This window comes from Lipotes vexillifer, unplaced genomic scaffold, assembly GCF_000442215.2.
Source record: "Lipotes vexillifer unplaced genomic scaffold, Lipotes_vexillifer_v1.1 scaffold73, whole genome shotgun sequence".
NCBI lineage: Eukaryota > Metazoa > Chordata > Mammalia > Artiodactyla > Lipotidae > Lipotes > Lipotes vexillifer.
The window spans coordinates 588,990-606,040 of NW_006772656.1; the positions used below are offsets into that span (position 1 = coordinate 588,990).

The 17,051-nt window shown below is 39.2% G+C and overlaps 1 protein-coding gene across 3 annotated transcripts in view; it reads right to left on the minus strand.

The window, feature by feature from the left end:
- The window catches only part of FBXL2 (F-box and leucine rich repeat protein 2), an 82,099-nt gene that overhangs the window by 28,564 nt on the left and 36,484 nt on the right, over positions 1 to 17,051 (minus strand). For 2 of the 3 annotated variants that reach the window (XM_007447693.1, XM_007447694.1), the window contains exons 3-5: positions 15,050 to 15,104; positions 14,727 to 14,801; positions 6,253 to 6,347 (exon numbers count right to left, since the gene is read on the minus strand). The exons of the other annotated variant lie outside the window; for it this stretch is intronic. In XM_007447693.1, the coding sequence (XP_007447755.1) occupies positions 6,253 to 6,347; positions 14,727 to 14,801; positions 15,050 to 15,104 (225 nt within the window). The remainder of the gene's footprint in view (positions 1 to 6,252; positions 6,348 to 14,726; positions 14,802 to 15,049; positions 15,105 to 17,051) is intronic. 3 annotated transcript variants of the gene reach the window in all.

Genomic DNA, 17,051 nt, shown 5'->3' on the forward strand with positions numbered 1-17,051 from the left:
AAAAAAAAAAGTAAATCTTTTAGAATGTGTTTAAACTTGTATGACTATTAGTTTAAAGTAGATATAGTTATGGGTTAGCATATTTGAACTCCAGGGTAAACACAAATCAAAAATATACAGGAGATTCGAAAAAAAACAAAAAGAAAGGAACTCAAGCATGCTACAAAAGAAGAACATAAAACCACAAAAGAAATGAACAAAGAAGAACTACAAAAACTGGAAAACAAGAATTAAAATGGCAATAAATACATACCTATTAATAATTACTTTAAATGTCAATGGGCTAAATGCTCCAATCAAAAGACATACAGTGGCAGATTGGATAAAATGTAAGAACCTACAATACACTGCCTACAAGAGACTCACTTCAGGGCAAAGGACACACACAGAGTGAAAGTGAGGGGATGGAAAAAGATATTGCATACAACTGGAAATGACAAGAAAGTGGGGGTAGCATACTCATTTCAAACAAAATAGACTTTAAAACAAAGGCCATAAAGAAATACAAAGAAGGACATTATATAATGATAAAGGGTTCAATACAAGAAGATATTACACTCTTTAACATAAATGTACCCAACACAGGAGCACCTAAATACATAAAATACTAACTGACATAAGGGGAGAAATGGACAATAATAGTAGGAGACTTTAACACCCCTGACATCAATGGACAGACCATCCAGACAGAAAATCAGTAAGGAAACAGAGGTCCTAAATAACACAACTGAACAGTAGAACTTAATTGATATCTACAGGATACTACACACACACACCCACAAAGGAATACACATTCTTTTCAAGTGTGCATGGAATATTCTCTAGGATAGATTACATACTAGGTCACCAATAAAAGCCTCAACAAATTTAAGAAGACAGAAATTATTTCAAGCATCTTTTCTGACCACAACCAGAAACTAGAAATCAACTACTGGAAGAAAACATAAATGAACAAATACATGGAGATTAAATGACATGCTACTAAAAAAAGTGGGTCAACAATAAGACAAAGAAATCAGAAAATACCTTGAGACAAAAGCAAATGAAAGCACAACCTACAAAATCTATGTGACACAGCAAAAGCAGTTCTAAGAGGGAAGTTCATAGTGATATAGGCCTTCCTCAAGAAACAAAAAAAAATCTCATATAAGCAAACTAAACTACCACCTAAAAGAATTTTAAAAAGAACAGACAAAAACCCAAAGTCAGGAGAAGGAAGGAAATAACAAAGATCAGAGAGGAAATAAATACAATACAGATTTTTTAAGAAATGGAAAAGATCAGGGACGTCCCTGGTGGTCCAGTGGTTAAGACTCCACACTCCCAGTGCAGGGGGCCTGGGTTTGATCCCTGGATGGGGAACTAGATCCCACATGCATGCCGCAACTAAGAGTCCGCATGCCACAACTAGGAGTCCGCATGCCACAACTAAGGTCCCGCATGCCACAACTAAGACCCAGCACAGCCAAAATAAATATAAATAAAATTTTTTAAAAAGCATCCTCATCACAAGGGAAAAAAAATTTTTTTTAAAGAAATAGAAAAGATCAATAAAACCAAGAGCTGGTTTTTTGAGATTTTTTAAAAATCAATAAAACTCTAGCCAGTCACCAAGAAGAAAAAGAGTGGACCCAAATAAACAAAATAAGAAATGAAAGAGGAGAAATAACAACTGATACCACATAAATATAAAAAATCATAAGAGAATACTATGAACAGTTAGATGCCAACAAATTCAACAACCTAGAAGAAATGGACAAGTTTCTTAAAACATGCAGCCTGTCAAAACTGAGTCAAGAGACAGATAATTTGAACAGACCAATCACTAGAAATGAAATAGAATCTGTAACTTAAAACAACAACAACAACAAAACCTCCCTGTAAACTAAAGGCCAGGACTGGATGGCTTCACTGGGGAACTCTACCAAACATACAAAGAAGAACTTAGGCTGATCCTTCTCAAACTCTTCCAAAAGACAGAAGAGAACACTCCCAAAGTCATTCTATGCAGTCACCATCACCCTGATACTAAAACCAGACAAAGACACTACGCAAGAAAATTACAGGCCAGTATCTTTGATGAATATAGATGCAAAAATCCTCAACAAGATATTAGCGAAACAAATCCAACAACACATAAAAAGGATTATATACCATGATCAAGTTGGATTCATTCCAGAGTTACAAGGATGGTTCAACATATGCAAATCAATTAACGTGATACACCACATCAACAAAAGACAAAAGCCACATGATCATCTCAAAAGATGCAGAAAAAGCATTTGGCGAAATTCAGCATCGTTCATGATAAAACACTCTTACCAAAGTGGGTATACAGGGAACGTATCTCAACAAAATAAAGACCATTTATGACAAACCCACAGCCAACATAATACTCAATGGTGAAAAGCTGAAAGACTTCTTGCTAAATTCAGGAACAAGACAAGGATGCCCACTCTCACTTCTACTCAACATAGTATTGGAAGTCCTAGCCACAGCAACCAGACAAGAAACAAAAGGTATCCAAATTGGAGTGGAAGAGGTAAAACCGTCACTATTTGCAGATGACATGATGCTCTATGTAGAGAAGCTTAAAGTCGCCACATAAAAACTATTAGAACTAATAAATGAATTCAGCAAGGTAGCAGGATACAAGATAAATATACAGAAATCTGCTGCATTTCTTTACACTAACAATGAAATACCAAAAAGAGAAAGTAAACTAAAAAAATTCCACTTAAAACTGCATCAAAAAAAAAAACCTAGGAATAAACTTGGCCAAGAAGGTGAAAAACCTATATGCTGAAAACTATAAAACATTAATAAAGGAAACTGAAGATAATTCAAAGAAATGGAAAGATATCCCATGCTCTTGGATTGGAAGAATTAATACTGTTAAAATGGCCATACTACCCAAAGCAATCTACAGATTTAATGCAATCCCTATCAAAATACCCATGACATTTTTCACAGAACTAGAATAATCCTAAAAATTATATGGAACCACAAAAGACCCAGAATTGCCAAAGCAATCCTGAGGAAAAAGAACAATGCTGGAAGCAGAAGCATAACCCTTCCAGACTTCAGGCTATAGTACAGAGATACAGCAATCAAAACAGTGTGGTACTGGCACAAAAACAGACATAGAGATCACTGGAACAGAATAGAGAGCCCAAAAGTAAACCCACATACCCACAGTCAATTAATCTACGACAAAGGAGGCAAGAATATACAATGGGGAAAAGACACTCTCTTCAGCAAGTGGTGTTGGGAAGCTGGACAGCTGCATGTAAATCAGTGAAGTTAGAACACTCCCTCACACCATGCATAAAAATAAACTCAAAATGGCTTAAAGACTTAAATATAAGACATGACACCATAAAATTCCTAGAAAAGAGCATAGGCAAAACATTCTCTGACATAAACTGTAGCAATACTTTCTCAGATAATTTTCCAAAAGCAAAAGAAGTAAAAGCAGGGTTTCCCTGCTGGCGCAGTGGTTGAGAGTCCGCCTGCTGATGCAGGGGACACGGGTTCGTGCCCCAGTCTGGGAAGATCCCACGTGCCGCGAAGCGGCTGGGCCCGTGAGCCATGGCCGCTGAGCCTGCACGTCCGGAGCCTGTTGCTCCACAACAGGAGAGGCCATAACAGTGAGAGGACCACCTACCATAAAAAAAAAACCAAAACAAAACAAAAAACAAACAAACAAACATTACAATCAAAAAATTCGCAAAAGACTTAAATAGACGTTTCTCCAAAGAAGACATATACATGGCCAAAAACCACATGGAAAGATGCTCACATCACTTATTATTAGAGAAATGCAGATCAAAACCTCAACGAGGTATCACCTCACAGTGGTCAGAATGGCCATAATAAAAAAGTCTACAAACAAGGAATGCTGGAGAGGGTATGGAGAAAAGGGAACCCTCCTACACTGTTGGTGGGAATGTAAACTGGTACAACCACTATGAAGAACAGTATAGAGGTTCCTTAAAAAACTAAAAGTAGAGCTACCATATGACCCAGTAATCCCACTCCTGGGCATATATCTGGAGAAAACCATAATTAGAAAAGATACATGGACCCCAATGTTCATGGCAGCACTATTTACAATAGCCAAGACACGGAAGCAACCTAAATGTCCAATGACAGAGGAATGGATAAAGAAGATGTAGTACATACATACAATGAAATATTACTCAGCCATAAAAATGAATGAAATAAGCCATTTGCAGCAACATGGATGGAGCTAGAGATTATCATACTAAGTGAAGTAAGACAGACAAAGACAAGTATCACATGGTATCACTCATATGTGGAATCTAACAAAAAAATTGATACATGAACTTATTTACAAAACAGAAACAGATTCACAGATTTCAAAAACAAAGTTATGGTTATACCAAAGGGGAAATGTGGAGAGGAGGGATAAATTAGAAGCTTGGGATTAACGTACACACACTACTATATATAAAATAGATAACCAACAAGGACCTACTATATAGCACAGGACACTCTACTCATTACTATAATAACCTATATGGGTAAAGAATCTGAAAAAGAATGAATATATGTATAACTCAATCACTTTGCTGTACACCTGAAACTAACACTATATTTAAACCAAATATATGCCAATAAAATTTTTTTTTTAAAGGCATTGAGGGCTTCCCTGGTGGCGCAGTGGTTAAGAATCTGCTTGCCAATGCAGGGGACACGGATCCCACATGCCGCAGAGCAACTAAGCCTGTGCACCACAATTACTGAGCCTGCAAGCCACAACTACTGAAGCGCGTGCTCCTAGAGCCCATGCTCCACAACAAGAGAAGCCACTACAGTGAGAAGCCCGTGCACCGCAACGAATAGTAGCCCCCACTTGCCGGGGGTCTCTGAATCATGATTCTGTGATTATGCTTATCATTATTTCTCACGGTAATCTGGCCTCACATATTAAAAATTTATATAGATATTAACATAGATTTCTGCTCTAAAATTTACGGTAAACCAATAACAGGATAGTTTTGTTATAGTTTCACTTTATAGGATAGTTTATTCCTCATCTTGGCTCTATTCCAAGTGCCAAGATGAGAATGTGTTTCTTTGATATTCCTCACTGACAATCCATATCTTCACATTTATTTTAGTTTCTTTAATGGAACCACTATTAGATTTATGTTCTCTATTACAAGTCGTCTTAGGACCTATTCGGTACATTTAAGCTTCCTGTTAAAGCAGAATCAATCTATTCCACTGGTTTACAAAGCTTTTGAAGTATCAGAAAATTCTGATGACCTGAATTGATTAAAAAAAAAACCCTGTGTTGCATAACACAGAGGGAATGTTTTGATCCTTAAAAGATATTGATATTATGAATTGATTTTCTTAGCAATGGTGCAGATGTTTCAATTACAAATTCTACTGTCTGAAATCACTGTACACTGCACATTCTTACTGGAGGTCTGTGACTGATTATACTGTGGTATGCTTAAGTCTCCAAGAGGCAGTCTGTTCCAAGATTCTAGGGGCAGTGTGTGTCCTAATTTAGCCAACCTCAAGCAATACAAGAGGCCACAAGGATAGAGACATAAAGGTATTAATTATGTCCTGTCTCCAGAAAAGCTCAAAGCACATGTCCTTAACAGTGGAGTGATAACATTTCCAATAAATAATGGCTATCCAGTAAGAGGTGGGCAAGCATTTGGTTGCATAGGGTATATCCAACTATTATAAACTATTATAAAATGAATGTGATAATCACAACCCATGATGGTTAAGCAAAATCCCAGGTTATGCTAAGGAATTTTTTGAAAGAATTATTTTGTTAATTAGTATAATTTATACAAGAAGGTAGCCACGATTATGAGAAGGAACCTAGGAAGATGGGAAAGTGAAGAAAGGAAGATAGGTGAACTAGTATCATAATATGATTATGTGCCAGGTACTACATATGTGTTATTTCATGTGATACCCAGGACATTCTCATGAAAGAGCTATAACTGCCTTCTCTTTGCAGAAGACAGAACTGACAACAAAGTGTTTGCCCCAAGGTCACATACCTGACAACACTGGAGCTCGGTTTCTAGGTCAGGCCTGTTGGCTCCAATATCATGATATTCTCACTACTCTATGCAAATTACCATAGAAAGATTTTAACAGAAGAAAAGCAAATAATATGCTTGCTTTATTTTTGTGATGAAAATGTCAGCTACAAGCTGCCACGATAGAGTGAGTCACGGTGGACTGACTTACTTCAAGGAGGAATCTCCAACGCCAATGCAACCTCGCAAGCTGAGCTTCCTCAGGAATCCACCGCATCGCTTTGAGATGTTTTCCACCACTCGACCCTTCAATGGAGAAAGTTGGAAAAAGTCTTGTTTCATGCTGCTTATCTAACAGCAAAATAACCTGAAATTTAGGAACTGAATATGTATTTCCAGGTGTAAAAGAAGGTATTTTGGAACATTCCTCCAACATCCCACTTCTGCTCCTAGTGTATAAAGGGGCTGCAAGCACTGAAAAAATGTTTTCAATGAAAACATTAAGTATTTTTTTTAAATCACACACTATTTTTTGAAACCCTTGACTCTGGAGTTAGGCCTTCCCTAGCCAGGGCTCATGGCTACTCCATCAATTACAAGGCTTTCTGACGTCAAGCTTTTTGGGAACACTGCTGTGCTGGGAACACAGAGATCTAAAACAATGTTGCTCAAAAAAAGAAATTCTATTTTAGCTAAACATTACCACTCTAAAAATTTGAAGATGTATCATAAAATCTACTCCTCATTCTTCTTAGCAATCCCCTATTTAAACACATTTGCTTTAAAAATGGGAACTTTGGCTGGTACTGGCAGATACATTAGGGGAGGAAAAAAGAAAATGAACATTGATTAAGCACTTCTACTTTTTCAGGCATGATTTTAACACTTTCTTGTACCTGCTATGGCTCATTTAATATTCACAACAACCACATGGACTACTGCTCCACACTGAAGTAAGGAAGAGTGTATGTATGGAATACAGGAAATCCCTTAGGATATCTCTTAGTATTAATATGCCCTCTGATTAAAGTCAATGGAAAACTAAAAGCCAATCCAAGGAGACTACTCATGGCTTCAGGAATGATGGTTTGGGTCACTCTACCAGGTAAGGAACCACGACCAGCTGAGGTGCTTGCTGAAGACAAAGAGAATACAGAATGGGAAGCAGAAGGTAGTTATAAATACCAACTCTGACCACATGACCAGTTACAGAAATTAGGACTATAATTGTCATAAGTATTTTCTCCCTATTTTATTATGAATGCGTGTGTGTGTGGTACAAATACGTATTTTTTCCCTCTCTTATCCCCTTATCATGTGACACAACATGTACTGACTTTATGTCATAAGTATTTAAGTACTGTCAATTCTACATCAAAGTATTTAAGGCACAGAATATCAAGAAGAGTGAAACTGACTCTAGGACCTTACCTCCTCTTCTGAGGAAGGGCTGAGTGTCTTTCGGGTTGTACGCTGGATAGCTGTATCATATTAGGTGGAATTATGACCTTTGTTATCGTCTTTATTTGGAAATTAAGTATGGTTAAAGGGCATGCCTATGGGTGTCAAGTTGACAAAGGGTGAACTTACGATTAATTTTATGTGTCAACTTGACTGCGACACTGGGTGCCCAGACATTTGGCCAAACATTATTCTGGCTGTGTCTGTAAGGGTTTCTGGATGAGATTAGCACTTGAATCAGTAAACTGAGTAAAGCAGACTGCCCTCCCTAGTGTGGGTGGGCCTCATCCAATCAACTGAAGACACGAATAGAACAAAAACGGCTGATTAAGAGAGAACTCCTGCCTGACTGCTGACATTGGTCTTTTCTGGCCCGTGGACTTGGACTGAAATATCAACTCCTCTTGGATGTTGAACCTGCCAGCTTTCAGAATGAAATTTACACCAATGGCTCTGCTGGTTCACAGGCCTTTTGACTCAGACTGGAGCTACATATCAGCTCTCCGGGGCCTCCAGCTTGCTGACTGCAGACCTTGGGACTTCTCAGCCTCCATAATCACATGACCCAATTCCATATAATAAATCTCTATGTCTATATTAATATACACACTTTTTTTAACATCTTTATTGGAGTATAATTGCTTTACAATGTTGTATTAGTTTCTGCTGTATAACAAAGTGAATCAGCTATACGTATATATATACATCCCCATATCCTCTCCCTCTTGCGTCTCCCTCCTACCCTCCCTATCCCACCCCTCTAGGTGGACACAAAGCACCGAGCTGATTTCCCTGTGCTGTGCGGCTGCTTCCCACTAGCTAGCTATTTTACATTTGGTAGCGTATATATGTCAATGCCACTCTCTCACTTTGTCCCAGGTTACCCTTCCCCCTCCCTGTGTCCTCAAGTCCATTCTCTACATCTGTGTTTCTATTCTTGTCCTGCCCCTAGGTTCTTCAGAACCTTTTTTTTTTTTTAGATTCCATATATATGTGTTAGCATACGGTATTTGTTTTTCTCTTTCTGACTTACTTCGCTCTGTATGACAGACTCTGGGTCCACCTCACTACAAATAACTCAGTTTCGTTTCTTTTTATGGCTGAGTAATATTCCATTGTATGTATGTGCCACATCTTCTTTACCCATTCATCTGTCAATGGACACTTAGGTTGCTTCCATGTCCTGGCTATTGTAAATAGTACACATGTATCTTATTGGTTCTGTTTTTCTGGAGAATCCTGATTAATACAGATTGGATCCATTATCTTCATTTTTCAAATAAAGAAATTAAATGGTTAAATTGCCAAGGTTACACTTTAGTGAGTAGTAGAATTGGGGTTTATAACAGGTTTAACTGACTCTAAAAGCTGTATGTTCTGCACAACTACCACCTCCACACGGGAGAAAACATTGAAAAGGCCATTTTGTTTCATTTTTAATACTTATTATCCTCACTTTATAAAAGAGCAATCTTGACACTGAACTCTAAGCACTAAGAATTCACTAGGACACATCAAACCACGGTATCACAGAAGCAGGGCTCACACATATTATATCTGGCTAATAACTTAATTAAGTTGAAAATCCAAACTCTGATATTGCTGGCGACTTTATCTATGCTTTCTTGAGTCTTATCTAAGTTAATAATTAGTTTTTGGGGCTTCCCTGGTGGCGCAGTGGTTGAGAGTCCGCCTGCCGATGCAGGGGACGTGGGTTCGTGCCCCAGTCCGGGAAGATCCCACATGCCGCGGAGCGGCTGGGCCCATGAGCCATGGCCGCTGAGCCTGCGTATCCGGAGCCTGTGCTCCACAACGGGAGAGGCCACAACAGTGAGAGGCCCGCGTACCAAAAAAAAAGAAAAAAGAAAAAAGAAATATTAGTTTTTGAACCAACACTCCAGACACCTGTAAAATAAATTTCTGTCAGTGGGAGGAAAAACATTATGACTTGGAAATCCAAGATAAATATTTAAGTACTAAATAAAACAGCAAAAACAACTCCACACCAATGTCTACAAATAGAGCACACCATCTTTCTTCTCCATTTCAAGTTAGTCACGTTTATACAAACTTCCTATTCCTTTTTTGGAGTAAAAGTTTTTGTACTGGAATAAAAAAATTACATTCAGAATTTTCTGTTCCACTGTTTCCAACTAAGAAAAAAAGAATGAGTAAATCCTTTTCAAATGCAAATGACACTGTGTAACATCTATTAGACAGTATGTTGTAGGTATGCATTTTAGAAAGAAGGGCTTTACAGAAAAATAAGGCCTAATGGAGAGACCCTTGGACTTTTGAGTTTTAGATAACATACTACTTGGTTATTTCTCATTTTGGGGCTCACAGAATCTTTAATGACCATGAAGACTAACAACAAAATGTTCAACTTTTAAAGGGATGGAAAATGCCTAAACATCAGGGAAACCTGATGTTTACTTAGGGGAGAGTGATGCTCAAGGAGAGGCCCAATGCACATTAGTCACCTGCATGTGCCACTCTGCCTTTTCTTTGAAATTCAAGTCATGAAACCCACTCTTCAAGGTACCTACTCTCTCTTACTAGGTGAGTGACCTCAGGTAAGTTACTCAAACTTTTTGTGCCTCAGTTTCTTCAGCATGGTGTTTTTGAGAGGATTAAATTAATTAATATACAAAAAGTGCTCAGAAGAGTGCCCGACACACCGTAAATACTCTCAGTCCTGAGCCTTGGCACCTTTTCCCTTCTCTCAACAGATCCATAAATCACCATTTTCGTCCCAAAGAAATGAATTTGAGACCATGAGTTTATCCATGGGATGCTTCCCAGTATAAGCATCCAGAGGGTCCTGTTAGTGTCTATGGGAGGCCCCACACTTGGTTCAGAATCAACCTGGATTCAAAGTGATAGCCCAAAGGGGGAACTAAATAGTATTAGACTATATTTTTCACATGTAGTTCTCTACATAACTGGTAAACCATAAACTGGTCTGTCGTTGGTGGAAGTACTCAAGTACATCTGCAATGTGTTTATATAGCTGTAGTCAGCAGTCAGCTAAAATTGTGAAATCAAATAATGCACAAGGTAATGACATTTACTTAAAATATATATATATATTTTTGACCGCACTGCACTGCGCGGCTTGCAGGATCTTAGCTCCCCGACCAAGGATCAAACCCGCATGGGGTCTGAACCACTGGACCACCAGGGAAGTCCTGAAATAGTATTTTTTAATATCTGAATTTAAAAGTTTTTTATGTGCATTCCAAAAAGTTGCAGTTTGGAAAAATCATCAAAGAAAACTGAGGAGACAATTAAAAAACCACAGAAAAAAAAATTTTTTTTAATTTTTTAAAAACAATGACTCTTTGGCCAGAAGAAATGACCACAATTTTTGGAATTTAATGTTCTCCTCAACATCACTAAGTAACACAATGAACCATGAACTACAGATTATCAGTTTGAAGGGGAATTACATGTCAGCATGTTTGGGTAGGGCACTGTTGCAATCGTGAAGTCTGGAAAGAGCATTAAAGAATTCCCGATTCAGGGACCAGAGTCCAAGCCAGGAGCTAGAGCTTATCTTTCCAGGGAGCATGGGAAGCCCTGAGGCCCCTGCCAGCTTCCAAGCTCAGAGCACGGCAACCTGAGCAGTGGGAAATGCTGTGCTCAGCCCCACCTCCTATAGGGGCTTCTGCTCCACTGGTCTGAGATGGGAACAGAGCCTGGCAAGCAGCAAGTAACCTAGAGAAGGAGGTGAAGGGCCTCCACCACTGGCCATTAGTTCTTGTAGGTAACACCAGCTCAAGTGAGTCACAGGAAATTGTTTGGGCCCATCTCACTGTTAAACTCATTCATTTCCTTATCCATTAAAAAAGATACAGAGCATATACTTCAATAAAAACAAGTAATAAACATGCTACATTGAGTAACTGAATTAAAATACCAATTCCAGGGCTTCCCTGGTGGCGCAGTGGTTGAGAGTCCGCCTGCCGATGCAGGGGACGCGGGTTCGTGCCCCAGTCCGGGAAGATCCCACATGCCGCGGAGCGGCTGGGCCCATGAGCCATGGCCGCTGAGCCTGCGTATCCGGAGCCTGTGCTCCACAACGGGAGAGGCCACAACAGTGAGAGGCCCGCGTACCAAAAAAAAAGAAAAAAGAAAAAAGAAATATTAGTTTTTGAACCAACACTCCAGACACCTGTAAAATAAATTTCTGTCAGTGGGAGGAAAAACATTATGACTTGGAAATCCAAGATAAATATTTAAGTACTAAATAAAACAGCAAAAACAACTCCACACCAATGTCTACAAATAGAGCACACCATCTTTCTTCTCCATTTCAAGTTAGTCACGTTTATACAAACTTCCTATTCCTTTTTTGGAGTAAAAGTTTTTGTACTGGAATAAAAAAATTACATTCAGAATTTTCTGTTCCACTGTTTCCAACTAAGAAAAAAAGAATGAGTAAATCCTTTTCAAATGCAAATGACACTGTGTAACATCTATTAGACAGTATGTTGTAGGTATGCATTTTAGAAAGAAGGGCTTTACAGAAAAATAAGGCCTAATGGAGAGACCCTTGGACTTTTGAGTTTTAGATAACATACTACTTGGTTATTTCTCATTTTGGGGCTCACAGAATCTTTAATGACCATGAAGACTAACAACAAAATGTTCAACTTTTAAAGGGATGGAAAATGCCTAAACATCAGGGAAACCTGATGTTTACTTAGGGGAGAGTGATGCTCAAGGAGAGGCCCAATGCACATTAGTCACCTGCATGTGCCACTCTGCCTTTTCTTTGAAATTCAAGTCATGAAACCCACTCTTCAAGGTACCTACTCTCTCTTACTAGGTGAGTGACCTCAGGTAAGTTACTCAAACTTTTTGTGCCTCAGTTTCTTCAGCATGGTGTTTTTGAGAGGATTAAATTAATTAATATACAAAAAGTGCTCAGAAGAGTGCCCGACACACCGTAAATACTCTCAGTCCTGAGCCTTGGCACCTTTTCCCTTCTCTCAACAGATCCATAAATCACCATTTTCGTCCCAAAGAAATGAATTTGAGACCATGAGTTTATCCATGGGATGCTTCCCAGTATAAGCATCCAGAGGGTCCTGTTAGTGTCTATGGGAGGCCCCACACTTGGTTCAGAATCAACCTGGATTCAAAGTGATAGCCCAAAGGGGGAACTAAATAGTATTAGACTATATTTTTCACATGTAGTTCTCTACATAACTGGTAAACCATAAACTGGTCTGTCGTTGGTGGAAGTACTCAAGTACATCTGCAATGTGTTTATATAGCTGTAGTCAGCAGTCAGCTAAAATTGTGAAATCAAATAATGCACAAGGTAATGACATTTACTTAAAATATATATATATATTTTTGACCGCACTGCACTGCGCGGCTTGCAGGATCTTAGCTCCCCGACCAAGGATCAAACCCGCATGGGGTCTGAACCACTGGACCACCAGGGAAGTCCTGAAATAGTATTTTTTAATATCTGAATTTAAAAGTTTTTTATGTGCATTCCAAAAAGTTGCAGTTTGGAAAAATCATCAAAGAAAACTGAGGAGACAATTAAAAAACCACAGAAAAAAAAATTTTTTTTAATTTTTTAAAAACAATGACTCTTTGGCCAGAAGAAATGACCACAATTTTTGGAATTTAATGTTCTCCTCAACATCACTAAGTAACACAATGAACCATGAACTACAGATTATCAGTTTGAAGGGGAATTACATGTCAGCATGTTTGGGTAGGGCACTGTTGCAATCGTGAAGTCTGGAAAGAGCATTAAAGAATTCCCGATTCAGGGACCAGAGTCCAAGCCAGGAGCTAGAGCTTATCTTTCCAGGGAGCATGGGAAGCCCTGAGGCCCCTGCCAGCTTCCAAGCTCAGAGCACGGCAACCTGAGCAGTGGGAAATGCTGTGCTCAGCCCCACCTCCTATAGGGGCTTCTGCTCCACTGGTCTGAGATGGGAACAGAGCCTGGCAAGCAGCAAGTAACCTAGAGAAGGAGGTGAAGGGCCTCCACCACTGGCCATTAGTTCTTGTAGGTAACACCAGCTCAAGTGAGTCACAGGAAATTGTTTGGGCCCATCTCACTGTTAAACTCATTCATTTCCTTATCCATTAAAAAAGATACAGAGCATATACTTCAATAAAAACAAGTAATAAACATGCTACATTGAGTAACTGAATTAAAATACCAATTCCAGGGCTTCCCTGGTGGCGCAGTGGTTGAGAGTCCGCCTGCCGATGCAGGGGACGCGGGTTTGTGCCCCGGTCCGGGAAGATCCCCCATGCCATGGAGCGGCTGGGCCCGTGAGCCATGGCCGCTGAGCCTGCGCGTCCGGAGCCTGTGCTCCGCAATAGGAGAGGCCACAGCAGTGAGAGGCCCGCATAACGCAAGAAAAAAAAAAAAAAAAAAAAAAAAAAATACAATTGTAACTGAGTTGGCTAAACTAGAAATCAATAAGGTTTTACTAACATTGGGTAGATAATGAACTTCAACATCCCCAGACCCTTAAAACAGCACTCCCAACAATTACTATGTACACAATGCTCTTTATTACTTCCCTGTTTCTTTTTGGTTATAAATTGGTATTTAATATTAAAGTTGTTTTAAAATAAACTTTTCTCATTTGACCTGGTTTACCACTCTTAAATGAGGATATTTACATATTTCCAGATAAATACAACCAGAATCCTGTAATTATAAAGGCTCTAAGGATTATTTCACTTCTTCATTTTATAAATAATAAAACTGAGGCACTAAGAGAGTAAATGTCTTAAGTGGCTGAGCTGGAGTTATATCTCATAATTCCAGCCTCATTCCCGAGTCCCTGCTTCTGCCATTTCTCCATTCCTAATGCTGAATTAGAATTCTCAATGGAGTTTTCAGATCAATAAATATTTGTCAAGAGTCTCCTAAGATAAGCATTGAACCAGGTGTTAATGATACAGGTGTGAGGCTTTGAAAAGCTGAGTGGTAAAACTTAGATTATAAACATGATCAAGGGGGAAAAGTAAAAGTCTGTTACTGATAAAAGTAAAAAGTAAAATGCAAACAGAATTTTCGTCTTGAAGTAGGCAAATATCTTCCAAGTTTTTTTCCTCTCTATTCCACCTTGGCACCTTCATATTAAATCTAAATGCAGCAAAATAAAAAGGCAGGAAAGGGTGAGCAGTTTACTTTTTTTTAAAAAAAGTCTTTTGTCTAAAACAAGGTTAACTTACCTCTACATCTGTTTGAAAGTTAAAAAGGTCTATTCTTTGCCAGTTGCTTCCATCTAGGGCTAAGATATTCCAAGCCTGGGAGGTTGGGAGAGATTAGGGTGAAAAAGATACATTTACTGCGACTGTTAAAGAAAGTCTTGATTCAACCTTTATACTTCCAAATGTTTATTCATGATAGACATTAAGCTGATAATCAAATGTGGAATTATGATAACATTGTGTTATGTTACATATAAAAGATGACATTTTAACTTTTAACTTGAACTCATCCTCATTCTAATCAAATTTGTATTTCTTGATTACAAATCTGGTTAATACTCTACCTTGGAAATCTGTGCACATCGGCACAAAGTTACTATATCCAAGAAGGAAAATATTCTAGGAAGAAAGGGAAAAAAAGCACAAAAATGAGATGGTGTTAACATTTTAGAATATTTATAACTTGAAAGATAAAATCTAATGAGCCATCTGGATATTCGTAACTTTTTCAAGATTCCTCAATTCGTAATACACAAGTGCACTATAATTGTTCATCACTACTATGACATATTAAATGTTGGCACATTCCAAAGCTGTTTAGACACACTACACAAATCCCCTTAAACCAGAATTCATTAAACTTTTATTTCCCTTGTTCTAAGTCATGGACATGGAACAGTAGATCATAACCTCTTCTATTCAAAGACCAATCTCTCGGGACTTCCCTGCTGGCGCAGTGGTTAAGACTCTAAGCTCCCAATGCAGGGGGCCTGGGTTCAATCCCTGGTCAGGGAACTAGATCCCACATGCATGCCGCAACTAAGAGTTCACATGCTACAACTAAGGAGCTGGTGAGCCGCAACTAAGGAGCCCACCTGCCACAACTAAGGAGCCCGCTGGCCGCAACTAAGACCCCATGCAACCAAATAAATAAATACATAGATGAACACAACATCAATCAGTGAGCTGTAGGAGACAACTTTAAAAAAAAGAAAAAAAAAGACCAATCTCTCACCTCCCAGGCACTGAGCCTAGTGAGGGCTAAATCATTCTAATCCCTATGCAAACCCCACTTTTGGTGGTAGATGCATGAAACAGGCTCAGGTGCCCGAGCCTCAAATAACACGGCCAAGAAAAGCTCAACAATAAAACCCATTCACTTTTTATCTATCTGCTCACAGGGCAGAAAGATAGAGCTCATTTCCTGAGCAAAAGCCAAGAAGTTACAGAAGATGGGAAAGATGGGGAAAAAGAAAAGCAGAGAGAAGCAAACAAAAGCTTAGTTGACACCAGCAGTCCCCCAGTGGAAGCAGTAGCTGTCAGCATGGCAGGGTCAGAGGGAGGTTCTGACATTCTGGCAGTGGAGATGAGCTGCTGATGATAGCACAGTGGCAAATAGCTGTGTGTGCCTCAGCGCTCCGCAGTCACAGCTGAAAACAAAGAGCAGCTTTCCTGAGAGACAAAGAGTGGATGGGGACGAGGTCAGGGACAACAATAGGGTCTCAATCCCCATAGTACCGGAAGGTAAATATGAGAGTCTGTGCCTGTGTGTGTGGAAGGTGAAACGGCAAACAGCCACCTAAAAAGTTCTCCAAAATTCTCCAAAGGTAACAATCAGCAGTGCATGGGAAATCCATGGGCTTGGAGAAGATAGTAGATCCATAAAACACCAGAGCACTGCACCCTACAATAAAGCACCCACAGGCAGCACCATGGGGCCAGTGACAGCGTAGATACTGTTCTACAATATAGGCTCCAATCATTTTCTAGAGAAAAGCAAAGGACAGAAGCATAAGGGCTGCACTGATCTTAAAAAGACTCAACGGAACTTTGAACACAGGAAAATGCCGATGGCTGGAAATGTGTACTTATATATATTAAACATATTTCAGGGTCTCTGCACATCTACATTGCTTCTGTGGTAATACATCTTGCCCCACCACCACAAATGTCTGTGTTCTGTGCCATACAACCATTCCACAATGAGCCACAACTGATGGTCAGCTCACGAAAAGACCAAGGACCAGATACAGAAACGAGTATGGTACAGTAGAATCATATCACACACTGGTATTGGGTTCTAAAGTACAAGCTGAAGGTAGAAAGGAGTTAACTAAGTTTCCCTGGAAAATCCCTCAAGAATGTACCATCTTGGAAACCAAGATACTCTATCACCTCTCAGTAATAACAACAATACTGATAATCATAGTTAACACTGATTATGCACTTACATGTAATAGCTGTCACTCTTTAATTGTCACAACAATGCCATGAGGTGCTATTACGATCTCCATTTTACAGATAGGAACACTGGGCACCTGCCAAGGCCACACAGATAGGAAGAGC